Here is a 27655-nt window from a genome sequence, read left to right as displayed (position 1 = left end):
ATGGATGGTTAATATTTCAACAAGTGTTTAGTAGGCTATTGGAGAAGTTGTTCTTGGTCTTCACTAACATTTAATGTTGGTCATTATGTACTTTAATACAAAGTGAAAACTAAAATCCTTTTCGGAACAGCACATACTATGTTATATTTCAGTGTAACAACTAAAGACTATACAACTATGGTATTTGTTTTATTAGAAAAAAACTGGATATAAAAATAACAGACTTCTGCTGTACATAATAAGGGACTTTCAATACATTATGCTGAGGAACATTAGGACCCAGCTTCAAAATGCGATGATCGACGGTATCAAACGCTTTGGACAGGTCAATAAATAGAGCTGCACAACTCTGCTTATTATCTAAAATACTCGCCACATCATTCACCACTTTCATTGTGGCAGTGATGGTGCTTTGTTGCTTTCTGAAGCCTGACTGATGTTTAGACAGGATGTAATTTGCACATAAAAACACCTTTACCTGTTCACTCACTAGGCGTTCAAGAACCTTAGCCAGAACTGATCATTTAGAGATGGGCCTATAATTATTTAATAAAGTGGCCTCCCCACCTTTTAGTAAAGGCAGGACATACGCTGACTTCCACAATTTTGGAATTGTGTTTGAGCTGAGGGACAGGTTAAAAAGAGTAGTGAGAGGTGGAGCAATAACATCTGCAGCTATCTTTAAAAAGAAAGGTTCTACGTTGTCCGGGCTGGCCGGTTAAAGGCGGGATCTGAAATGACAGGAGAGTTAAGATGAGCCAAACCACACATACAACAATAGATGTGTCTAACTTGTGTCAGACTAGACTGGTCGGCACAAGGCCACAAGCGCTCAGCTGGGGGCTGTTGCTCTGAGCAGCGGTTAGTTACTCTGCTCCAAACATCCTGCATGTCTGCTGCAACTCTCACTACTTTTAAATCCAGACTGAATACTTTTCTTTTTGTCGCTGCTTTTGATTAAAGTATTCATATCTATCACTGCACTGTAACTATTATTCATGTATTTCACATTTCATTTTATGTTTTATGTTTATTTAATTATCTTAGCCTTTTAATGACTGTTTAAATGCAATTTCACAATGTGTTTCCGCTGCACTATTTCTTAATGCTCGTAATGACTGTCATTTTTGCGAAGCACTTTGAATTGCCTTGAAATAGGAACGGTTGAAAGGTGATGTATAAATAAACCTTGCCTTGCCTTGTCTGAGTACAGAGCGCATTCCAGAATTTTATATTCAAAGGCGAAATTACACATTTGCAGTTGGTCTAAGGGGCTTTACACATGCCATCTGTGCAAGTCATGGGTGTGCTTCGACAATAATATCACTACAGACATCGCTCTGCGATTATGCAGTCTTAATTTTCTCAAATTTTTATTTCAATAACATATCAATGGACATGCCTTGATGATGTCATTCATTATAAAACCTTCTTGATTCGTTTTTTTCAAGCCCAATAATAAACACACGTACTAATCAACCAGAAATTTCCCATTTGTCCCAATTTAACCTATTTACATTAATTTGAGTGAGCCTGGCATCTGTGTGTTGCTTGGCACACTGCTGAAGAACTCCAGTGATCGGTGGAGGAATACATATTTCTTATAAAACTGTAAGCAGAAATCCTGAAATTGGAAAAGTTCTGTTTGTATCCAAGGAATTATACCAAAGACTGCATCCACCACAATGCACTCTAGTACAGAGTTATAAGATGGTAGATAGTAAAGGTTTTTCATCTTATCAAATATACTTAACATTTATTCAATTTTCAATTGTTCAAAACAAGTAGAAGCATAATAAAGCATTGATTAAGATCTTTCTAAGACAGTGTTGCCTTGAGATGTGTGAGTAGCAGCAGTTGTATTGTCCTCAAGGTGAAGCCTGCTCGTTGCTCCAGGGTTAGACACAGAACAGTGAGCTGGCAAACTGAGTAGAGTTATGCAGAGATAAATGTGAAGTAAAGCCCAGAGCACGCTCTCTGTACTCCTGATTCCCCAGCAGATACTCCTGCTGGGAGCATAATTAAAGAATGAATGTGGAGCAGATTGGAGTGGATACTGCTGGGATATAATTAGGTCCTCATCTGAAACCGTGAACAGCTTTCATCATGTCAAAAACATTCTGCTGTGTCATACTTCTATGATGGGGGGTCATCCTAGCCCCAGTGCAGGGGGAAAACAGTCATCTATAGAGATAAAGTTTGTGTGTACCTCACGTTCCTCATCTCAAGGGGGCATCTCTGTTGCTCATCATGCAATCTCTCATTAACATGTTTACGAAGCCATGGCTTCAAGTTGTGATTAAATTATTGGTGCAAAGAACTGGAAACACAAGTACACAGGCAATTTTAACTGATGTCCGATACTGATTTATTGGACGTCACAGCCAATCAGGTGACATATGCTAAGACTCAGTATTATTGTTGTTATTATATCTTTATTGAACATGACCATGCATAAAAATACATTAATCTCAAAGAGGAGAAATGCTATATTCAAGATTATAGCTAAAAGCTCATTTCCATCTGCAGTCCCTGTGCAGGTATAACAATTAAAACAAATGTTTTTGATGGTTCTATTGTTAATGAGTTCCTAATACAGTATGTTTAGATTTAAATATGTTATATTTCAGTTTTCAACCAATGTTTTTGGAAAGTCAAAATAGTATCCAAGATCATACCTAGATAGTATACGTTGTTTTGTTTGTTTAAGCTGTGGATACACGGTTTGTTTTTGTTATTAGTAAAATACATAGTCACAGTTTGTTTTTGTGTGAAAAGTAAGACACAAAATCACTGCCATTGAGACAACTTTTTACAGCATTACTGAGAGCTGAGTGGTAACCACCAATTTTCCCCTGAGTGTAGATGACCGTGTGGTCAGAATACATCTGCATTATGCAGAGTGAAGCAGCCCCCCCAGGGCCATGTGCCTGTGCTTGGGAAGGGAGGAGAGAGAGGAGAAGTAAAGTCAATAACAGCTAAGGGCCAAATAAATACATTCCCTGTCACAGGGCATGTAAATACAAGTTTTTTCTGGAGCTTCAACTGTTGCAGCACTTCAGTGGTGTTGTTTACACATTGATTTTATGCATTCACATAAATAACATGAGCCAACTGGGAGCATAACTGTCATATCACATGCTGTATCTAAACTCACATTAATTAATTAATTCAGCATGATTAAAAAAAAAGAAGATATTTTTGAAATAAATATAAAAAACAAAAATGCCGTAAGACCAGTACCGCCCACCCCTACCTCCAAACAGGGTGAGCAGTAAGCAATGTTGTCAGGAAGAAAAAAAGAGGGATTCAATTACACATAATTATGGAAATGCATTGTATATATCAAACATAACACATATTCAACCCACAGCAGGTTGTGGGATGTTTTCTATGTAGCTCCAGACCGGCATTTGACAAAGAGATGTGGTTTTCTTTTGAGATTAAACATATTTCTTTCCAAAATCATGCATGAGGACATCTCTTTAAGCCACATGTATATGGGGGGGCTCTGCACTCCTCCATAAGAAAGCCATCCATCCATCTTCTCCCGCTTATCCGTGGTCGGGTCGCGGAGCTAGCAGTTCCAGCAGAGAGCCCCAAACTTTCTTTTCCCTGGCCACATCAACCAGCTCTGACTGGGGGATCTCAAGGCGCTCCCAGGCCAGCGAAGAGATATAATCCCTCCATCTGGTTCTAGGTCTACCCCTTGGTCTCTTCCCAGCTGGACGTGCCTGGAACACCTCCCTAGGGAGGCACCCAGGTGGCATCCTAACTAGGTGCCCGAACCACCTCAACTGGCTCCTTTCGACGCGAAGGAGGAGCGGTTCAACTCTGAGTCCCTCCCGGATGACCGAACTTCTCACCTTATCCCTAAGGGAGACACCAGCCACCCTGCGGAGAAAACCCATCTCGGCCGCTTGTACCCGCGATCTCGTTCTTTCGGTCATGACCCATCCTTCATGACCATAGGTGAGGGTAGGAACGAAAATGGCGCGGTAGACAGAGAGCTTTGCCTTCTGGCTCAGCTCCCTTTTCGTCACAACGGTGCGGTAAAGCGACTGCAGTACCGCTCCCGCTGCTCCGATTCTCCGACCCATCTCACGCTCCATTGTTCCCTCACTCGAGAACAAGACCCCGAGATACTTGAACTCCTTCACTTGGGGTAAGGACTCATTCCCTACTTGGAGTGGACAGTCCATCGGTTTCCTGCTGAGAACCATGGCCTCAGATTTGGAGGTGCTGATCCTCATCCCAGCCGCTTCACACTCGGTTGCGAACCGATCCAGTGAGTGCTGAAGGCCGCAGACCGATGAAGCTATCAGAACCACATCATTTGCAAAAAGCATTGGTGCAATCCTTAGTCCACCGAACTGCAGACCCCCTCCCCCACGACTACGCCTCGAAATCCGATCCATGTATATTACAAACAGGATTGGTGACAAAGCGCAGCCCTGGCGGAGGCCAACCCTCACCTGAAATGGGTCCGACTTACTGCCGAGGACCCGGACACAGCTCTCGCTTTGGGAGTACAGAGATTGGATGGCCCTGAGTAGAGACCCCCTCACCCCATACTCCCGCAGTGACTCCCTGGGAACCCGGTCATACGCCTTCTCCAAGTCTACAAAACACATGTAGACTGGATAAGCGTACTCCCAGGCCCCCTCCAGGATCCTTGCGAGAGTAAAAAGCTGATCCGTCGTTCCACGACCAGGACGGAATCCGCATTGTTCCTCCTCAATCTGAGGTTCGACAATCGGCCGGACCCTCCTTTCAAGTACCTTAGAGTAAACTTTCCCGGGGAGGCTGAGTAGTGTGATGCCTCTGTAATTGGCACACACCCTCTGATCCCCCTTTTTAAAAAGGGGAACCACCACCCCGGTCTGCCACTCCTTCGGTACTGTTTCCGACTTCCACGCAACGTTGATGAGACGTGTCAACCATGACAGTCCCTCAACACCCAGAGCCTTCAGCATTTCTGGGCGGATCTCATCCACCCCCGGGGCTTTGCCACTGTGAAGTTGTTTGACGACCTCAGTGACCTCCCCCCGGGAGATTGGTGTCGATCCCCCGTCATACTCCAGCTCTGCCTCTAACATAGAGGGCGGAGTTTTCGGGTTCAGGAGTTCCTCAAAGTGCTCCTTCCAACGCCCTAACACTCCATCAGTTGAGGTCAACAACGTCCCATCCTTACTGTACACAGCTTGGATGGTTCCCTGCTTCCCCCTCCTGAGGTGTCGGACAGTTTTCCAGAACAACTTTGGTGCCGCCCGAAAGTCTTTTTCCATGTCTTCTCCGAACTTCTCCCACACCCGCTGCTTTGCTTCGGCCACGGCTGAGGCTGCTGCCCTTCGGGCCTTTCGGTACCTTGCGACTGCCTCGGGAGTCCCCCGGGATAACAAATCCCTGAAGGCCTCCTTCTTCAGTCGGACGGCTTCCCTGACCACCGGTGTCCACCAGGAGGTTTGAGGGTTACCGCCCCTTGAGGCACCTAGGACCTTGAGACCAAAGCTCCCCGCCGCGGCTTTGGCAATAAAGGCTTTGAACACCGACCACTCTGGTTCAATGTCCCCAACCTCCACAGGAATGCCCAAAAAGCTCCGCCGGAGGTATGAGTTGAAGGCCCCCTGAACTTGGGCCTCCTCCAGACGTTCCCAGTTCACCCGAACTACACGTTTGGGCTTACCAGGTCTATCCAGAGGCTTCCCCCGCCACTCGACCCAACTCACCACCAGATGGTGATCAGTTGACAACTCCGCCCCTCTCTTTACCCGAGTGTCCAAAACATACGGCCTCAGGTCCGATGATACGATAACGAAATCGATCATGGACCTTCTGCCTAGGGTGCTCTGGTACCACGTACACTTATGAGCATCCTTATGTTCGAACATGGTGTTTGTTATGGCCAATCCATGAGTAGCACAGAAGTCCAGTAACAAAACACCACTCCGGTTCAGATCAGGGGGGCCGTTCCTCCCAATCACTCCCCTCCAAGTGTCTCCATCATTGCCCACATGTGCGTTGAAGTCTCCCAGCAAGATTAAAGAGTCCCCTTCAGGAGCCCCATACAGGACTCTTTCCAGGGTCTCCAAGAAGGCCGTATACTCTGAACTGCTGTTGGGTGCATAAGCACACACAACAGTCAGAGTTTTCCCCCCCATAACCCGCAGGCGTAGGGAGCGACCCTCTCGTCCACTGGGGTAGACTCCAACAACGAAGCACCCAACCGGGGACTTGTGAGTATCCCCACACCCGCCCGGCGCCTCACACCTTGAGCAACTCCGGAGAAGAATAGAGTCCAACCCTTATCCAGAAGTAAGGTTCCAGAGCCGACGCTGTGCGTAGAGGTGAGCCCAACCAGATCCAACTGGTAACGCTCCACCTCCCGCACAAGCTCCGACTCCTTCCCCCCCAGAGAGTTGACGTTCCACGTTCCCAAAGCCAGCTTCTGTCGCCCGGGTCTGGTCCGTCGAGACCCTCTGCCTTCACTGCCACCCTTCTGGCAGCGCACCCGACCCCATCGCTGTTTCCCGTAGGTGGTGGGCCCGCGGGACGGAGAAGCGGAGGTGTTGCCCACGTCGCCTTTTCGGGCTGTGCCCGGCCGGGCTCCGTGGCAAGCCCGGCCACCAGACGCTCGCCGACGAGTCCTCCTTCTGGGCCTGGCTCCAGAAGGGGACCCCGGGTTTCCTCCGGGCCGGGTATCCTCACTTTGTGTGTTGTCTTGTCCATAAGAAAGCAATACATGTATATCTGGCAATCATCGCCAGTTTGATTGGGCACACTTAATTCCTTTTGTCAGAAGGGATGTCATAATAAGGCAAATAAATGTAGGTGTGCAGGGAAATGAAATGCTGGAAATCTCTTAGAGAGTCTCCTATACTGACCCTCAGTATGCTTTATTTGACCCTGAGTAATGCTTTTATATAATGCCGAACATATGCAAGTTGGCATCCGGCAGGTTCTACTGTATGTGCTAGGGAGCTGTACTATACATTTCTAACATAAAACTCTACATTTCCGTGTTCACACTGCTGGCCACTAGTATACTGTGGACAAGATACCTCTGCTGCTCTTAACAGCTTCAAAGAATATTTTCAATTTGAAAAGACAATAATAAATTTTTCTGAAATGTATAGATTGTCAGAACATTTCATCTTTCTGTGAATGCTTCCTCTACCGGACTTGCCAATGTTATCTTCCCGAACAAGTCCTGTCTGCATCTGAAAGCAGCATTGTTTGAGTAGCTTAGATCAAGACAAATAAATGTCACGTTAACTTCACCCCTCATTATTTCACTTGTTTACAAAATCAAAGGCAGCAGTAAGAGAACAAAGTAGACAGCACACTCTTTCTATCGGAGACGTTAATGACGTTGTCTTCGAGAGGTATGTTTCCAGATTTATCATATCATTGAAATATCTGCCTGTTGAAGTTTCCCAACCTCTGTCTAACCCCTAGATTCCACCGGGTCCGTCTGCGGTCCGTCTGCGGTCCGTCTGCGGTCCGTCTGCGGTCCGTCTGCGGTCCGTCTGTGGCGCGTTACGGCTGTGCCGCGGTTTTGGTCCGGGCTCCTCCGGCGTCATACCCTACGGGGCGCATTTCAGAAGCATTTCAGAAGCGGAGCGTCTTGCCTTCCGGCTCGCAGTTTTTGTTGATTTGGGCCTATTTCCTGGAAAGGCTACTTTGTACAGACAAAGTTAATAATAATAATATTCTAGTTATAAACGACATGAATCAAAGATGTGTTTCTGTATTTTAGTCGTAAAAAAAAATGCATTCATCATCATAATTATTCTATAATTTACACAGTGCCTGTAAACCGGAGGAGAACGCTGGCATTTCTCCTCCTACTTGAAAGACTACGGAGGGATAGGGTCTGCAACATTTGTTTGTGTGTGTGTGTATATATGCTATATATGCTCTGAACGTTCCTGGCTGCCCGACATTACCTTACGGCTGCGTCGCGTCGAAAAATAGACTTCAATCCTATTTCGAGCGGAGCCTAGCGGGGAGACGCTTCTGGGACGCTTCTGAGCCGTAACGCGGCGCGTTTGGTGGAATAGCACCCATTGACTAGAGTGGCCGCGATCCTTGCGGACGCCGTGGCGCAGCAGTTACGCGGCTGTAACGCGCCGCAGACGGACCCGGTGGAATCTAGGGGTAATAGTTCTCAGCACACAGCACAAAAACCCTGCAAACAAAACCCAATTTTATATCAGAAATACAGAATATAGGTAATAAACCTTCTACTTTCTGCAATGGATCCTTTTGGCAAGAGGCAAAGGTGCAGCAAATGCACACAGTTCTGTTCCTACCACATCAGGAATCAAATTGTAGGGTTTGACGTCCTTCACATATTTGTAGATACCAAACGTCTTTGTGGTTGTACATGTTGGGCCACGTGCTACCTTAAGGGACACATGGACATACAGTATGATAACATTTGCATCATGGGAAAACTGATACCGAAAGTGAAATTTGTGCTTAAATTGAGCTCAGGGTACTGACCAAAAGAAAGACATTATGGAATGATAGACCATAGTACCAAAGCATCCTCAACAAGGAAGGAAGGAAAAGCACTCCCGGTCTCAAATTGATACATTTGTGACATCTAAAGATGTAGCGATTCATTTCAGACAGTTTGAAACGCGAGGGCCGTGATTGGTACGTAATCTGCCCTCGCTCAAGGGAAAACCTCCAGTTTGACTTGAGACCGCCCCCGTGATAGATAAATGTAATTATAATGAAGCCAGCTGCAATGGATCATTGATCCACCAGGGGGTGCAGTGGGGTTCCACACTGGAGCTCATGTGAAATAAAGTCAGATACAGTACGCTGGATGTACAGCGGAACTTTGTTAAGATCCATATGTCACGGATTTCATACTCTGTGCTAAATAAGAGACATGTAATCATTTACAAAACATCACCATGTTGTTATTTAACAAAATAATGTTGTTTAGTCGAAAAAAACGAACAGGAGGAAATGCAGCCCGGTTCTCGATTTTTAATCCTAATTTAATCGTCATCTTCACCACGATCATTTATGTTTATGTTCGCCGAATTGACATGAAATCACACATATGAATATACTGTATTCAACTTCATTAAAACGTTATTAACGTGCCTAAACTCAGTAATTCACTAAAAATATTTATATTTTAATGGAGCCTCGTCGGCTGATCAGGATCCCAAAGCGTGGCGGAGGGATCCTAATCTGCATGACGGGTACTATTTTCCCCATAAGGAACAAGTCGCTGCAAATTATCCCGCTTATTACACGGCCACATTCTCAACAAAGTAACGACATGACTCCCAGTATTAATTGAAATGCTTTTATTGATTTAGAAAATGTTTTTATTGATTTAAAAAATAGTTGTATGTATTGATTTAAATTGACATGCATCCGCTAAGAAAAATAGTCCGTTGTTACTGTTTTTTAAACAGTCTGAATGAAACGGCAGCTCTCAGCTGTGTATTTACACAACTAATGGCCCATCAACCACAGCTCTCTCCCCCCCTCCCCCCCTGATCTTTCTTCTCCAGCAGCTAAATTAACAATAGGTTACTCTGAGTGACCATAGACTGTATGTGACAAGCTTACAGTTAGTGACGTAACAAAACCATAAAAGCTGGTGGGTTGAAAGCAATACGGGAGGTAAAAATAACTAGAATAATTGTGATTTATTTATTGTGGCTTTTATGTTTTTAGGTATAAAATGTTATGTAATTCAGGCTTATAGTTCACCCTTCTCTAAAAGCCTTCAACAATGACAATATTCATTGTAATTTAATAAATCCTTCCAACACACATTGTAAAAAATAGCCTACTGTAAGTTAAGAAATCATTTCAATATGTACATCTTCTGATGTAACAACAATAACATTATAAATAGTAACACAGCTGAACATGGTATTGCACATTTAGCTTTGAGTGTTACTGACCTGAGATGTTTTTATTACATGAATTAAGGTGACTGAGGCTTTTTAACATACAGGGATGCAAACTCATCAGGTATGAAAAAGGTGACAAGGATCCGAGCCCCCGGCTCCCCCACCCCACGGAATGACAGAGGATTTTAGCAGAACTAAAGCAGCAGTGTTAATAATAACAGAAACGCCAAAGAGTCACATCTAATAGAAATATATAAAAGCATTTATTTTAAATTGTGGAGCAGTCAGTTTATAATTTTGGCAGCACTGTTGAGCATTTTGAAAATGTATTTTCGTGCCTCTGTGCAAGGCTCAAGTCTTTTTATCTTTATAGCCACATGGTGTAAAGTCACTAAGTTCATAAACTCAACAAGTACTATACTTGGGCACAATTTTGAGATACTTGTACTTTATTTAAGTATTTCAAAGTTTTGCTACTTTGTTCTTCTACTCCACTACAGTTCAGAGGTACATGGTGTACTTTGACTCCACTACATGTATTTAATACCTTTAGTTACTTCACAGATCTGGATTAGTTAAGTGACATATAATCAAGTGTTAAATCAGACTTTAGTTCCACCTGGAGCAAATCCACAAGCTACCCTGCAGTATACAAAGTCATTCAAACTAGCTGCACCTTTACCAGCTTTGAGAACACTTTCATGATCAATCATTATAAAACATATCATATCTATTATTCTGAAATGGACCAATCTGCACAATGACTACTTTTACTTTCGCTACTTTCACTATATTTTGATGATAATACTTTTCTACTTTTACTTGAGGAACATTTTAAATGCAGGACTTTTACTGTAACAGAGTATTCCTACACTCTGGGACTATTACTTTTACTCTAGTACAAGATCTGTGTGCTTCTACTTTTACTCAAGTACAAGACCTGAGTGCTTCTACTTTTACAGAAGTACAAGATTTGAGTACTTCTACTTTTACTCTAGTACAAGATCTGTGTGCTTCTACTTTTACTCAAGTACAAGATTTGAGTACTTCTACTTTTACTCTAGTACAAGATCTGTGTGTTTCTACTTTTACTCAAGTACAATATCTGAGTACTTCTACTTTTACTCAAGTACAAGATCTGTGTGCTTCTACTTTTACTCAAGTACAAGATTTGAGTACTTCTACTTTTACTCTAGTACAAGATCTGTGTGTTTTTACTTTTACTCAAGTACAAGACCTGAGTACTTCTACTTTTACTCAAGTACAAGATCTGAGTACTTCTACTTTTACTCAAGTACAATATATATATACTTATACCACCTCTGTGTATAGCCTATGAAAAAAACTATTAGAAATAGAAGGCTAAAGCTAACGTTAGCAGATAGTGACAATGTATGCTAGCTAGCTAGCTCAACGATTCCTTAAATAATATTGCCACAGAAAAACTTTTCAGTTCACATCACGCTCTGCCGCTCCGACAGGGAGCTCTGCTCTGAACAGCTGAACGGCCCATTCTAACAGCTGTTCACCAGCGGTCCAGTCTGTGCCACAGTGACTCCGGATGCACAGTTAATATTAACGAACGCACCCGTAGGTAATGTAGCTGCTGATGCTAGACCATCATCTCGGAGCAGCAGAGCCTTATTATACATCCATGAGCAGAGCCGACAGGCAGGAAGACTCGAGCACACATCTCGTACTTCATTATAATATATAAAAAAAGAACACCATGCGTGTCATGATGGCACATAACAGCTCACGGCCGCAGATTACTCCGGGTCCCAGCCCCCCCATACCCCAAAAATATTTGTATTGCAGATCTACATGAATCACACATACAACTTATTTTGGATTCAAAACGGCGAATTTCGCCTAAAGGTGACAAGTTTGCATCACTGAACATAGACAGAGCAAAACTGAAATATAACATCTGAGATGTAACAACATAATACACTTTTCGGGGATGCTTGGGATTTGAGGAGTGAGGGACACGGCTTAGAACGGGCGTGTCGCCTGGCAGGACAGGAGAGTGTGTGCACCAGTCTGCCTTGATCTATGAATTCATGTCCGTGACACTCACTGCTGCCCACAGCTGTTTTATAGAAGGAAATTCCTTCACTTCATGAAAGTGTTTTAACCACCCACACCTCTACACAGTACACACACATGACGGGTGTTATTTCCCCCATAAGGAACAAGTCGCTGCAAATTATCCCGCTTATTACACGGCCACATTCTCAACAAAGTAACGACATGACTCCCAATATTAATTGAAATGCTTTTATGGATTTAGAAAATGTTTTTATTGATTTAAAAATTGTTGTATGTATTGATTTAAAAAATAGATGTATTGATTTAAATTGACATCCATCCGCTAAGAAAAATAGTCCGTTGTTACAGTTTTTTAAACAGTCTGAATGAAACGGCAGCTCTCAGCTGTGTATTTACACAACTAATGGCCCATCAACCACAGCTCTCTCCCCCCCTCCCCCCTTGATCTTTCTTCTCCAGCAGCTAAATTAAGGGTAGGTTACTCTGAGTGACAAGCTTACAATTAGACACAACACTGTCATTGCAAGTGACCCTCAGTTAGTTGACTTTTATGTTCAACTGCTAAATTCGTTACTGATAAAAAAGGGCTTCTACTGTACCTAATTACCTTAACACTAGAACCGCCAGAGGTTTTTGTATAGGCCTACCTAAACCCGTCAAATCCCGCTATCAGAATGCAATTTTTAACAACATAGGGTGCTACATAACACAGGAAAAGTCACGGACTGGGAGACTTTAATATTTTATTGAAAAAAAGTTACATTGCACACACACAACACACATCACACAAATTGACCCGATTGGCGGTTCTAGTGTTAAATAAACTCACTAATTAATGAAACCAGTTCAATATGCATTATTCTTATTCTTATCATTCTTTATGAGCGCAGAAATAGTCTTAAAATCAGATCTGTTTTTTAAATGAAATCTGACGGCAGGCAGTTAGCTCTGATCACCTATGATAAATGCGCCGCACCTAATCGCTGGCCATTCAGCCACAGACACTGTTCGAAATGGGGGGGAGCTAGGGGGAGCTTGGCTCCCTCGAAGAGGGAGGGAGCTCCCCTGAAGGCTGACTTTGAGATAAATAGGGGGAGCCCAAAACAATCGTGCATATTTGTGTCACACAGATTAGAAATGTTGAGTTTCTGTAAATAACAGTTCTTGAAATAAATAATATTTATTGTTCATTACAGTTTCTGAATATTTGTTTTATATTTGTGAATATGTCTGGGTGTTGCCATCTGTACGTGGCGGCTCTGCATTCTTACTTACGTTGCTATGGTTATGGCGGTGATGCCGGCGCGGTATTTGAAATGTTCATATTGATATTTTTTTAACTCCGGCTGTGTAATAAAAAAATATGGCAAAACGAAAACAGCCAAGCGTCCCAGCTTTTGGATTCACAAGCAAAGAAGCGAAGGAGTCTAAAAATGACAATGTGAACGGAAAAAAACTTTTAGTTGGCCGGCTGTAAGCGGCGTTAGGCTCGAGTTTGACAGCTCCACACCGAGGGAGAGTCCTGCCGATGCGGAGCCTGAAGAGGCTTCAACAACGGCCACATCCGCCGGCATAGTGACACCGTCTGTATTAGTAGAAGAGTGTTTTTATAGCAATTGATCGCATCCGCGCTGCTGCGCCAGTCAACAGAGCGTGCGTGTGACATATTTAGTCGCAGGATGTGCTCTGAAAAATAGGGCTCCCCGAAAGCAAATGGGTAATTCCAAAACTGACAGAGCTCCCTCTATACAAATCAAACTGTAGAAGGTGTGAAAGCACCTATTGTTTTAAATAATGGTCGGAATGTGACCTGTGAGCCTTTTGAATTACCGTGGGACAGCACATTCTAAACTAAAATGTTCAATCAATAAAGTAACATCTTATCTTATCTTAATAATATCTTCATATTAATAATAATAATAAATCATACAGTATGTGTCCGAAAGGGAGCAGGAGGAAGCAAACACAAAAATATACAAAAAATATACTGCATATTAAAGCAAACGATTGTAAAGGTAAAAGTATGAGCATAACAAATAAAGAAGTGTAATGTAAACATTTACATTATAATTATGATTATTTAATATATAAAGACTATATATTATTGAATTACAAGATTAGATATACTTTAGTTGATCTAAAATATTGATGTGTTCAAATGCTATTCAAAACACAACTGAAAGTCCATGAAACTTGTCTTTCTGTATTTGTGAATGAAGCGCCATCTTCTGGTTAAAACCTGAAATTGAAAATCTGGCAACGCCCTCTTGGAAAATAGTGGGAGGGCTTAGCATTCCTCTATACTGGTCTTTGGCAGGTCGTAGGCAGGAAGCTGTAAACTGGAGTCTGAAATTCAGTGCTCCATCTGTAGGCTGGATTATTGTAATTCAGGATGTCCCAACAATTCCCTTAAGACTCTCTAGTTGATCCAACATGCTGCAGTACATGGACTGACAGAACTAGGAGGCTAAGTCATTTTCCCCGTTTAAGCTGCTCTGCACTAGCACCTGGATAAATAAAGAAAGGAATTACAAATATTTCACCTCACCCAAAAAGCCCTTCATGGTCAGGCACCATCTTATTTTAAAAAGCACTCAGAATACGCTTGTTTGTGGTCCATAGGGTTACCACAAGTGGAATTTAGTGCCACAGCCTTCATATATCAATATGTTCCTCCAGTTTGGGTGTAACAGGAAGACACCCTCTCCAAACTTAAGGTTAAGTTTAAAGATGTCCTCTTTGATAATGATTAATAAGATAAAGTTAGGGCTGGCTCAGGTTTTCTTGGACCAGCCCTGACTGATGCTGATTTAGGCTTACATCTCCCTTTCTAGGCATTCGTGTCTGTTACTTGTTACTTACTCGACATCCAGGTTATCATTCCCAGAGTTCTTCTCTCTCGTCTTGCAGGTTGACACTTTTAATAGTTCCTTCTGGATCATTGACTTGACGTTCTATGATACTACTATTTTATGAATCATCATTCTTATAGTTGTTTTCATTGTTGTTATCATAATTGGTCAAATTATTTCAGCTGTTGTAGTTGCTATTCCTTGTATGACTGATATGTTATAGTTAGTGAGTAGCTTTGTATTGACATCCTCCTCGATGTACCTTTACATATATGTTTGCATTAGCACATTTTTGATGTTGTAATTTATGAAGTTGAATATTCTGTTCAAACAACCGGTGAGAGATCGTCACTTGTGCCTTGGGAAATTGTCCAATTTTACTTTATCGTTCAAAAATCATATTAAGTTGCTGAGAGTCTGTGCCTGCAATGCAGTGGCTGGCTAAGTTATTAAATACTCCTCTGGGATGCTGTAGGTAAAACAGAAATTTGTCATTTTGCAACTTTTTTTGTTGTTTGTGTGACGCAGGATTTATTTAATGTAAAAAATGTAACACGGCTCAAAAGAGGTCGTATAAACACTGATCTATTGAACTCATGTCCGTCCGTGGGGAGAGACAGGTTCTTCCACTTCCTCCTTTTCTAAAGCCAGTGGCAGAGGGAGAGAGGAAAAGAGATGCCTCGTTTATTTCCCCTGTGTTATTATCAGAAGTTACTGTAAACTTTTGAATAATGTAGTTCATCTACTTTTAGTAGTTTGTTTAAATGTTTTAATTATGTTGTTTTTGTTTGTAGAAGTGCATCATTCCTTGATTTATTGTAAAATGAATCTGAACTTTTTGATCTGTTATGATAATAAACTGAAGCAATTTCTAAATCAACCCAATTAAGTGAGTTTTAAATTGTCCTACTTAGTTTATAAGGAAATTATGAAGAGGAACGAATGAAATTATTTGAAAATGATATCTATGTAGGTGCTGACGCTGTTGACGGTCCTAGTGTTAACAGAAATTTAAATTAAATATGTGTAATGGCAAATGCCATATCTGATTTTCTTACCTGGAATTCTGCCTTTTTGAACATACTTTTTGATTGAGTCCTAGCTGTATTGTCTGCTGTTCTAGGGTTAATATGAATCTATAGGTTACTTACGTAACCCCAGTTCTCAGAGTAACATGAAGTGAGATGTCTCACTATGGGATACGCCTCAACGCGTATGCAAACAGAAGCATCAATCTCATTACGCCAATCCTGATTGGCTGGTGATCTTGACGTCTACGTCAGGGAATCCACCCACCCTATAAGTAGCTTGCGCTACGACGCAGCATCATTCAAAATAAGCACCTATTCTTGCTTCACCTTAGCAAGAAGGGCCGTCTGGTGAGACATCTCACTTCATGTTACTCTGAGAACTGGGGTTACGTAAGTAACCTATAGTTTTCATTCATAACACTCCGTTCGATGTCTCACTATGGGATATTGAAACTCCCATATTGCTAGACATGCTTATCTCGAAAATCACCAAAACAACCAGAACCAGTGACCTGGAAACAGGGAGGAGCCTGCGAGCCCCTTTCATAAAACGGCAGACCAAAGGATGTTGGCTAGCCGTCTTTCCCTCAAAGCCCACATGGCATGCAGCAATAGCAGCCAGGTACACTTTGATCGTAGAGAAAGCTCTGTGTTTATCAATTAGGTGCTGTAGAAATGATAAAATCACCCCGACAGGACATTGAAAAGAGATGTGTCCTTTTTGAAGGCACCACTCCTCAAACACCCTCCACTTACATTCATAGAGAGACCTGGTGGAGGAAGCTCTTGCACTCTGAATAGTGTTTATCACCTTCTGAGGGATCCCCACTGTATTCAGATTGTAACACTCACGGGCCAGGCCCATAGTGCCAAGCGCTCTGGGTGTGGGTGAAAGATCGTCCCCCCCGCCTGAGACAGTATGTCCCTGCGTAGTGGGAGCTGCCACGGCTGCCCGCACAGCAGCAGATATATCTCCGCCAGCCAGTACATTGCAGGCCAGCACGAAGCTCAGGATCAGTGTGTGGCGTTATTCTCTCACTCTGGCCAGAGTTGGGGGTATCAGAGCCAGGGGTGGGAACGCGTACAGAAGGACCGGAGGCCAAACGTGCGCGAGCGCGTCCACGCCTAACGGTGCGTTTAAATCGCGCATTGAAAAGAACAGCTGACATTGAGCATTTTCTTTTGATGTGAACAGATCTACCGCGCCTCGGCCGTAACGCACCCACAGCTGACTCACAACCATTGGATGTAGAGTCCAGTCTGCATATAGTGGTGCACCTCTGGACAGCAGATCTGCCCCGAGGTTCATCATTCCAGGTAAGTGCGTCGCTCTCAGAGAGAGGAGACGTCCGCAGCTCCATAAGATCAGTTTGCGTGCCAGCATGTGTAACTGGAGAGAACGCAAACCCTCTTGGTGGTTTATATATGATATTGTAGTCGTGTTGTCTGTCCTCACGAGGACATGATGTCCTCTCAGAAAAGGCAGAAAGCGTTTTAGGGTGAGGAACACCGTTAAAAGCTCCAGATAATCTATGTGTGACCGTTGGAGGTCTCTGCTCCAGAGACCCCTCACTGGTCGACCTTCGTATATACCCCCCCAGCCGGTCAGACATACGTCTGTGGTGACCACCTTCCGCGATAGGACAGCACCCATAGGCACGCCCCATACTAGAAAAGTCGGGTGTAGCCAGTGGCGCAGTGCCATTACGCATTTCATAGTGACCATCACTCTCCGCGCGCCATGACGCGCGGGGTTCAGTCTGAGGGCAACTACCCAGCGCTGAAACTCCCTCATGTGTAAGCGTCCCAGTCGTACCACCAGGATGGCTGACACCATGAGGCCCAGTAACCACAGACATGATCTGAAGAGAACATATTTGCGTAGCCGGAAATGAGCGAGGCAAGCTCTGAAGGCTTTCACTCTTTCTGCTGACAGGCGGGCTGTAAAGGGCACCGAATTCAGGTGTAGGCCCAGGAAGAGTACAGTCTGGGCTGGGGACAACATGCTCTTTTCTGTGTTTATTACGAAACCCAGATCGAGCAGGTGTTTTACGAGGACATTCGTCTGCGTAATAGCCTCTTGCTCCGACTGTGCGAGAAGCAGCCAGTCGTCCAGATAAGTTGCCAAGTGAATACCCTGTTGTCTTAACAGGGCTATTGCGGCTTCCGTACACCATACAAACACTTGCGGGCTGAGAGACAGACCGAAGAGAAGGACTCTGTACTCGTAACAGACACCCTGGAAGGCGAACCTCAGATATTTCTTGTGTGGGTAATATACTGGGATGTGGAAATACGCATCTTTCAGGTCGACTGATGTGAACCAGTCCTTCTGGCGCAAGAGACGCAACAGAGATGTGTGAGTGAGCATTCTGAATTTGTATCTTTTGAGATATTTGTTCAGAGCTCTTAAATCCGGAACCGGAGATCTTCTTGGCCAGCTCATCCTCGCCTCGTGCCTGGGCTGGGGACCCGGGACGGGCTGTGGTCTCTGCTGCTTCGGTATCTTGAACCGGGCAGGACGTGAGACAGCTTGAGTGAAGGCCTGCCGCGGGACCGTTGAAGGTGGCGGCTGGACCCTTCGGGGGAGACAGAGCTGGAGAGCCTCATCTACCTTCTTCTTTGACTCGCATCACAGCTGCATCGAAGCTAGAGCGGAGCCAAATATGCCCTCGGGAACAATAGGCATGTCCAGAACATCCTATTTTTCCCGGTCTGGAAGGTTCGTCAGGTTGAGCCACCTGGCTCTCTCCTGTACCACCATAATTCCCAGTGCTTTGCCCGTGGCTTGGACTGCACAGCGCTGCACACGGAGGCAAATGTCCGTGATCGCTGCAATCTCGTCCCACACCGCAGGCTCAGGTTTGCTCGACAAGTCTTCACAGAGCTCCGCCTGGTAGGCGGTCAGCAGCGAGGAGACGTTGAGTGCCCTGGCGGACAAAGCTGCGGCTTTATAAGCCAGTTCGGTCATCGCTGACTGAAAACTGTCCGCCTTTGCCGGTAGCGTGGGGTTCCTGCTCGGTGTCGAAGCCAGCCTCGTTTGGAGGTGGGCTGCCACCAGTGGTTCCATGGGAGGCATGCGGAGCAGGCCGAGCCTCTCCATACCATCACAGTCCAGGGAGGAGGCACCCTGGATTGGGGCCTTGTTGCTAAAAGGGCGGTCTCTCCACGAGACCGACACCTCGTCCAGCATCTCCGGAAAGACTGGAAGGAGCTGCCTCTTCGTCCTCGCTGCTTGGGGAAATTGCTTCCCCTCGTAGCGAGATCTGGAGGGCTCCTTGGCCACTTCAGGTCATGGGATGTACAGCATGGACGCAGCGCGTTGACACACGTTGACCTGCAAGTCCATACTTAGGCAGGGCGATGCTGGTGTGCTTTCGCCCGGGAGAGCGGACATCGCTCCCGGCTTTGCAGCCTGAGCCGATGAAACGAAGATGACATCCTCGTGCTCATCCGATTCGGACAGGAGGAACTCAGAGGCATCCTCTTCTTCCTCCATATAGTCCAACTCCAGGACATCCTCCGCGGGTGGAACCATGGTGAGGTCAAGTTGGGAGCCCCAGCTTGACACAGTGCGGGGCTCCGCTCTCGCGGCTCTTGCCGCCACCGGACCCCAGCCTGACACGGCGCGGGGCTCCGGTTTAGCGGCTGCCGCTGTTATTGAGCCCCAGCCTGACACAGCGCGGGGCTCAATCTCTGCGGCGGACGCCACCATGTCTTGATTGCCGGCCGGCGATTCAGCGGACATGAGGGGGTCCTGTCCCGACAAGCTAGCTTGGCGTGCTAGCTGTCGGCGGAGGCTCTTAATGGTGAAGCGGGCACAATGCCCGCACGAGCCGGGGTTATCGATAGCCTCCTGTGTTCCGGCCCGAGGCAGGACGAGCAGACCTGGTGTGAGTCTGTGCCTGAAATCTTAAACCTGCAGCTGCATAGCCGAGCCTCCGATTCCCTGACTCCTCTGGTGTGAGGGAGAGAAGGGTCCATCTTTTTTCGCCGGGGTGTCGGTGTGGAGTGGACACGCTAGTAACAGGTACGTTACTGAGAACAAAATCCAACCTTGTCGTTAATCCGAAAGGAAAAAGTGACGGCGTAGATTTTATTCTTTAAAGAATATTAACTGGTGTGTTAATACCTTTTGTTTTTATCTCCGTCTCCTCTGGTGTGAGAGAGAAAGGAGAACGTCCTCGCTACCGTGGTGTCGGTGTGGAGGGAAGAAAAGCTAGCAACAGGTATGTTACTAGCTTGAAGAAAAAATCAAACCTGACCGTAATTTCGAAAGAAAGAAACAGCGAGGCAGATTACAATATTAACTGGTGTGTTAATATTGTTCAGTCTTCTTGCAAAGCAAAAGAGTAACCGGCAAGCGCCCGTCGACCGAATGTTAGCTCTGGGTTCAGTCTGTGGACCGTTAAGCTAGCCCGGCTACTGATAATTCGAGATGTGCTCTGAAGTGAGAAGAGGTGTTTGAACGACGCTGCGTCGTAGCGCAAGCTACTTATAGGGTGGGTGGATTCCCTGACGTAGACGTCAAGATCACCAGCCAATCAGGATTGGCGTAATGAGATTGATGCTTCTGTTTGCATACGCGTTGAGGCGCATCCCATAGTGAGACATCGAACGGAGTGCTATGAATGAGAACTAATATGATTGCCATCGGTCTAAATTAGATTTCAAATGATTAACTGTGTACGTAATGAAGATCATAGTGTGGGTTGAATCCATTTTCATAACCACTGTCTTTTAACTGATTTAAATGGAGAAACTGGGCTTATTCATCAGAATTTCGTATGACTTGACTTGCTTGACCTGAGCAATGACTTGACTTGACTTGCTTGACTCTCACCACAGTGACTTGGGACTTGCTTGATACTTGTAGGCCAAGACTTGAGACTTGCTCATGACTTGCACATGTTGGACTTACTCCCACCTCTGGTCCTCACAGCAACGAGCAGATGCACATCGCTTGACCAATCAGAGCAAAGTGGGCTCACAGGGAGGGGGGGCAGGTGCTCCAACAAGCCGTTTAGGACTGAGAGTGAATACACATACTTTACAGAGATGCTGTATGAGAAACCAATGTGAGTTTGGTACATTGAACAATGTAAATGTATTTTAGTAGACCTCAACAATGGAATTATTATCTGTAGAAATGGCCATGACATGGGCCCTTTAAGTAACATCTGATAACATGTGCACTCACCTGTTTCTGGAACTTTTCAGCATGTGGAAGTGTTGGAGCTACCAGCTGGAACTGCTCATATAAATCAGCAGATTGTCGTACAGGAGGCTGCCGTCATTATCAGGACAAAACTGCTGGGATATCATCCTCAATTAGAGGCGTGTGAAAATGAATTATTTTTCACCTCATGAATCTACTCCTCGCCTGGCACTACGCACATAGAAAGCTCAATTGTGACTACATTATTCCTTCACCAACTTTTGTCAGTGAAACGCAGTTATTTGTTTTTCTCATTGACAACAATGATGAATTTGTTTCACAAAACAATAAATACACATTAGCTGTGCATATTTATCTTATATGACTGACTCCAATCTGTGAAGCACTGCGGCTATCTTTAGCCCACTTATGTCATCCTGTTTAGACCAATGGCCATGTTAATGTGGGATTAAGTATGAGTGCATTTTATGTATTTTGATAATAACATTTAATCCTGCATCTGTTCTATAAAGATGCTTTTTTATTATATTTCTACTGTATGCTGTGTGAGTTGTAAGCAATGCCTCAGGTACCGATAATACCGCAATACAACATTTACAAAAATATTCAGCTTGGTGTTTTCTGTTTGCCCTTATGGAGTTTGCGGTCTGCTGTGTTACATAACTCCCTGTATTACAGTTCTTTGTTGATACTTAGAAACATTTTGTGGAATGCATTCCATCAAGGCTAGCGTAGATATATAATCCCTCCACCCAGTCCTGGGTATGCCCCTTGGCCCACCTGTGGTCCTGGTTATGCCCCTTGGCCCACCTGGTCCCTTGGCCTCCTCCCAGCTGGACGGGTCCAGAACACTTCCCTAGGGAGGCGACCAGGTGGCATCCTTAATAGATGCCTGAACCATTTCAACTGGCTTCTTTCTAGGCAAAGGAACAGTGGCTCTACTCCGAGTCCCTCCCGGATGGCTGACCTTTATTTCACCTTAAACCTAAAGCTGCATTCACATGATAAGCAATTTTGTATTTTTTCTCTGCTAGGTTGGGTGCAGAGCCTTCCGGCGAAAAAGCCAGTTATTTTTTGTTTCTATGGTTACATCCTTTGCTAGCTTGCACCGCTACATACAACTGTCATCTGATTGGTTGTGCGTCGTACGTACAATGGTAATCATATATATGACCTTATATACTATTATATATAATATAATTTGAACTTTGAGCGCGGAGCCGTTTTACCGTGTATCCCTCAGGAGAAAACCAATTTCTGCTGTTTGTATCTGCAACGTTGTTCTTTTGGTCATGACCCATCCTTCAGGACCATACAGTAGGTGGGACTATGAATGAGATCGGTAGATCGAGAGCGTTACCTTCTGTCTCACGTCTCTGTGCTAAAACAGTCACCATGCATGGCTAACGACCCATTTAGCATACTGTCTCAAATACTAGACATGTATTTGCTGCCATTCATTAGAAAATGACCCTTGAAAAACATACTAGCATCCTATGTGAAAAAGGGATACTCTTTTGGCAAATGTTCTCTGACAAGTAAAAGCGACAACCTGCTATTAAGCAGTCATACTTTTGAACACTTGTGGAGTTGTTTTCTGGGAAATAGGGGACTTTTTACAATATGATTTATTTTGTCATTTTTTTGGCTTTTTAGGGTTTGAGTGGATGCTATACAGTGGGCCTGCATATGTATATTGTAAAATGAAGAGTCCCACGTGGCTCAAAAAGAGAAGCTCACACATTATAAATCAGGAAGACATCATTTATACTCAGAAATAAGACAAATAAATGCTTGTTCTATTGTTTGTTGGCCTTCTTTGAGAAAACAGAATAAATTAGAAGAGAAAAGCAAGAAAAAAACGCATGTTCATTGTTTCTCTCTGCGTTCTCCTCTGCATGTTGTTTTTATTCTCAGTCTCCTATCTGCTTATACCACTGATTCAATGTCACTCTCTGTCTCTTCCCTTTCCACTTTGCTCTTTACATCCTTAAATTCATAATTAAAATCAGAGGTCTGTGTGCTTCCCTGCTGTAATATCACACTGAGCAGGTTCTGAGGATGGTTCTGCTCAAGCTGCATAAATAAGACAAAAAAAGTGTGATTCTTCAATCACCTCCATGGGTAAAAGGAACCTCTGACTACGCTGCCGAGCAAATAGAGTTTTGATGCTCCAGCGCTATTTGAATCTATTTCAATTAGGTAATATGCAGACGTTTGGTGCATTATTGGCCCCTTTCTATGCAAATGAGCCTCATTGTTAAAACCATCCAATTCACACAGATCTGTCCTAACAGCCAAACAGAGACAAAGTTATATCATTAGCATCTTCAGAGGGTTGGCGGGTCATCTAAGCACATTTATTGTGAAGGTTTACAATGTTAAATTCCAAATAGGCTGTCAGCCTGTCTCATTTAAATTCCTTGCCAGAAGTTTTGAGGGATAGCTTTACACCAAGTCGGTCCAGATCTGCAGCTTGCTCGGAATATTTCATTTTTATTATCCTCTCTGCCTCTCTGCCTACTGTTTTCTTGGCACAAAGGAAACATTTATTTGTTTGTCTCATTGAAAGTTTCACTCGCGAAAAAGAGCAAATTGCACTCAGCTACCAAACCTAATGGTTGTGCTGGCAGTGCATCATTAGCACAACTTGTTTTGTAATTTGGATCTGGAGGCAGGGCAGAAGGTGGGAGCAAATTGAGCAAAATGTATGGTGCTATCAGCAGCCAATATTCATTCTTTGTGAAATTAGCCGTGTTGCCCTAAGTACATGAAGTGTGAAGTGTGTTTTTCTGTCTCCTGTCCTTCAGCCTCACCGACAGTGAAGCTGGTTTACCCTATGACAAGGAGTCTATGGCCATCATCCACCTGAACAACACTACAGTCATGTACCTGAAGGAGGTCACCAAGTTCCTCGCCATGGTCTGCTTCCTCCGCAAGGAAAGCTTTGAGAGGAAAGGTCAGTCCGTTTACAATCAGTACATTTAAATGTATTATAGGAACTGTCAGTGTGTTTTAATCAATCAATCAATCAATCAATCAATCAATCAATCAATCAATCAATCAATCAATCAAAGTTTATTAATATTGCCCAATTTCACAACTTTTACATTTTTCTCAGTGGACTTTACAGTTTGTACAGAATATGAAGCTGACACCCTCTGTCCCTGGACCCTCACATCGGACAATAAAAAACTTCCAAAGAAACCCCACAGTTAACCTGTGCCGCCGGCGGGGGCTATGGGGCTTTGTCTCAGGGCTTCTTAACCTGTTAAGGCCGAGAGACCCCGGTACCGGGGCCCTCCAGCAACATCTCACAGGAAACAGTGTCTGAGGGCATGTTCATTTAATAAACTATGAATGTTTTATATCCATGTAACAGGAAGAAACTCATTTAACTGATCATTTTTATTTATTTTTCCCCAAAAAAACACAATGCTAACGCTGAGCCTCTGAATTAGCAACGAGCGAAAAATGCTAGCAGATGACTGCACCGAAATTCACTCACAAAACCTTATTATTTATATTTACTGCGCATTTCAACCCATCGTTTCACATCGTGAGGTGACACAGAATCAAAAGGTACCCTCATTATCACTCAATTATACAAACTCTCTGAGATAATAACAAGAACACACATCAAAACATATGGAGCTAGGTAGCTAGAAACGCTAACATGGCTCACCTGTGTGGTAGTCTGGTCAAAAGTGGTCTTCAATGGCATTAAAATGATAAAAACGCTGCTGAAGTTAATCCATAGGTTATTCCAATGTGTCTGTGTCACTTTGAATGATTTCTGATAATCCATGAGCAATAAACCTGCTTTTCAGTTTTGAGATGTCAGACCTAGAGACAGCTTCACTCTGGTGTAAAACTGTGTGCGCGAAGCCCCCACCTTTTAGTTTTACCGTGTGTGTGCAGTAGCGTGGCCTGGGAAAAAAATTAGGGGAAGCCAATAATACGTCCTTTCTTTTGGGTTGGGGGGGGGTGTGGTGGTCAATGTAATAACGTAACCAGATGAGTGATTACAGCGCCCGGTATCATTTTACACACATTTGTATCATACAGATGCAGGACTTACACACGCCTGTTATCTGACCGACAGGTCCGCACGCACTCTCCAGCCGAAACTCTAATAAGCATTCATTCACAAACTAAATCAGGAGACCTTTAACGTTTTATGTCCGGTTCGCTCCTTTGTTCCTCGCTGTACACAGCTCCAGTTTGGGCATTGGCCTGTCATCAGATTGTATTTGTTGTTGCTGCTGCAGCGGAAGTTCAGTACAATTATCTTTGATTAAATACTCCAAATCTCCACCCTCCATAATTGCACTTGCTTCAGTTGCTTGCTACTTTCTAAAGGCGCTGAGAGTGGTGCAGTGACGCTATCTATCTTCTATCGATTAGATTTATGATTCGAAAATTATAAAAGTAGGGTAGACATGTGGATATTATCCGACTGAACAAAACGTGCATTTACCTAACAGGTTCGTTTTCCACCGACCTTTTTTCGAGCTATTTTCCAAAATCCTATGGAGAAATCCCATTGCTTTTTGTCGAGGGAAACCGAGCGCAGCTTACTTCCGCTTTTTGGGACGCGTCACTGCACCACTAAGTTGATGCGATTTGATTGGATTGTGAGGCAAGAGAAGCCAGCCGCCTCTAGCTTCCCTTGGCATGGCCCTGACCAATCACAGGTTGGCAGGGGCATGACGTGAGCCTCATCTGATTGGTCAATCCCTCTATTTCTTTTCACCAAGGGAAGCACATTTCGGCTGGCCTCCTCTCGCAACAGAGAGTGCAATCTACTGTTTCACCATAACATCTAGAGGGGCGCTGTTTCACTCTTTATAAAATACTCAATGAGAATGGGGGAGAGATGGGCCGGCAGCAACACAGAACAAAGAATTTCCGAAACTAAACGAAGTGTTTTTATTTATTTATTAAAATGTTAACTACAATCCGAAAAACCAGGGGAAGCCTGGCTTCCCTTGGCCTCCAGGAGAAAACTTCACTGTGTGTGTGTGTGGGGAGATTCCCCTTTGATTCTAGTGGCTCTAACGGTCAGAAAGAGATGTCAATCACCAAAATCGACCAACGGGTTCCAGAGAAACGTTAAAACCCCCATTTCCACCCAAATCACCTCAGAGGTGGAGTTTTTTTTGCTAAACCTCTCTAAAAAGGTCAAATGTCACTTGTTTTGCATCAATCTTCATACAGGGTACTTATTATATGTCGTACTTTGGATTCCTAAAGCTTTTAGTCTACCTTACCATCATCCAAGGGTAGTTTTCACTATAAGTAAAAAAGATTTTTTGGACGGACACTACAATTTACAGTTTTTTACTATATTCAATCTGTCATTTTCGAGCCTGAGACCTGAAAGACAGGCTCAGGGCTCAACTGGTTAACCTGTTATGCCCCACGGACCTGCGGGCGGGGGCAAAAATGCAACATCTGCAAGAAACAGCGTCTGAGGGCTTCTTAACATTTAACAAACAAGGAATGTGTCATACCCACTTAACGAGAAGAAACTCAGCTATCAGACAATATTAACAATTTTTACCGAAATAAAACACAAGTCTAATGCCGAGCCTCTGAATTAGCACGAAGAGAAAGAATGCTAACGCACTTAGCACATAACTCATGTTAGCAATCTTTTATACTTCATCAAATCTGCAACAAGATATCGTCTGAAAGCAGAGATTCCACAGATTCCAATGGTATAAATATCACCACGGAGCAATCAAAACTCGCGGCAGCGAAGGCAAAACCAGACAACACACAACAGGGCCAAATCGCAAAATAGGTCTTACCTTTGCTGTTTTCTCATCAAAAGTTGTGTTCAATGGCATTAAAAAAACGCATAAAACGCTGCTGAAGGTTAATCCAATGTCTCTGTGTCATTTTGAAATGATTACTGATAATCCATCATGATATTTATGATAAATAAGTCTAGTTTTCAGTTTTCAGAGCGTAACGTAGCTTTCGGTTTGAGCAAGCTGCGTGCTTATCGCTCTCACTTCTCAGTAGTAACGTGTAGGTTGATTTAGGAACTTGGTCTCGATTCTATTGGCTCTAACGATTTAAAAGAGGTGTCAATCACCAAAATCAACCAATGGGTTCCAGAGAAACAACAAATACACCCAAATGACCCCAGAAGTGTTTTTTTTTCTAAACCTCTCTAAAAAGGTAAAATTTCACTTTTTTGCATCAATCTTGATACAGGGTACTTATTATATATTATAGTTTGGATTCCTAAAGCTTTTAGTCTACTATCCCATCATTCAAGGGTAGTTTTCACTATAAATAATGTTTTTTTTTTGGACGGACACTGTAATTTACATTTTTTACTATGTTCAATCTGAATTTACTTTAAAAAAGAAAGATCTGTATTGATTCTGACTTTTCAACATCCAACTCACATGTGTATCATTACTTTGAGAAAAAAGATTATTAATTTACGCCTTTTGCAAGTGAAGATATAGTATTGGAGTCGGAAGGGCTGATAATTTATTCTGGCAAATTACTCAGACCTACTAATTGACCTAACAGAAGTTATCGAGTCTATGCAAGTTTACTGCTTGGCTCAGATCCACCAACGTCAGCTAAATTTCACCTCTATTAACTCCTGAAGAACCAGGTTCA

At 43.7% G+C, this 27655-nt stretch overlaps 1 protein-coding gene across 4 annotated transcripts in view; it reads left to right on the top strand.

Moving 5' to 3' along the window:
* Positions 1–27655, top strand: part of LOC307047227 (ras-related GTP-binding protein D-like) — a 97094-nt gene that overhangs the window by 42791 nt on the left and 26648 nt on the right. For 3 of the 4 annotated variants that reach the window (XR_013810372.1, XM_079694059.1, XM_079694060.1), the window contains exon 5: positions 23818–23966. Coding sequence is in view for 3 of the 4 variants with exons in the window: in XM_079694059.1 (XP_079550185.1) it covers positions 23818–23966 (149 nt within the window). In the remaining variant the exon portion in view is untranslated. Of the gene's footprint in view, positions 1–23817; positions 23967–24128; positions 24378–27655 lie in introns of those variants that run through there. The other variant, XM_079694061.1, reaches the window with a different exon arrangement.

The sequence above is a fragment of the Notothenia rossii genome (genome assembly GCF_949606895.1).
Source record: "Notothenia rossii genome assembly, chromosome: 7".
NCBI classification, from domain to species: domain Eukaryota; kingdom Metazoa; phylum Chordata; class Actinopteri; order Perciformes; family Nototheniidae; genus Notothenia; species Notothenia rossii.
Note: the sequence above shows the minus strand (reverse complement) of the source record. Positions and strands in the feature narration are given on the sequence as shown.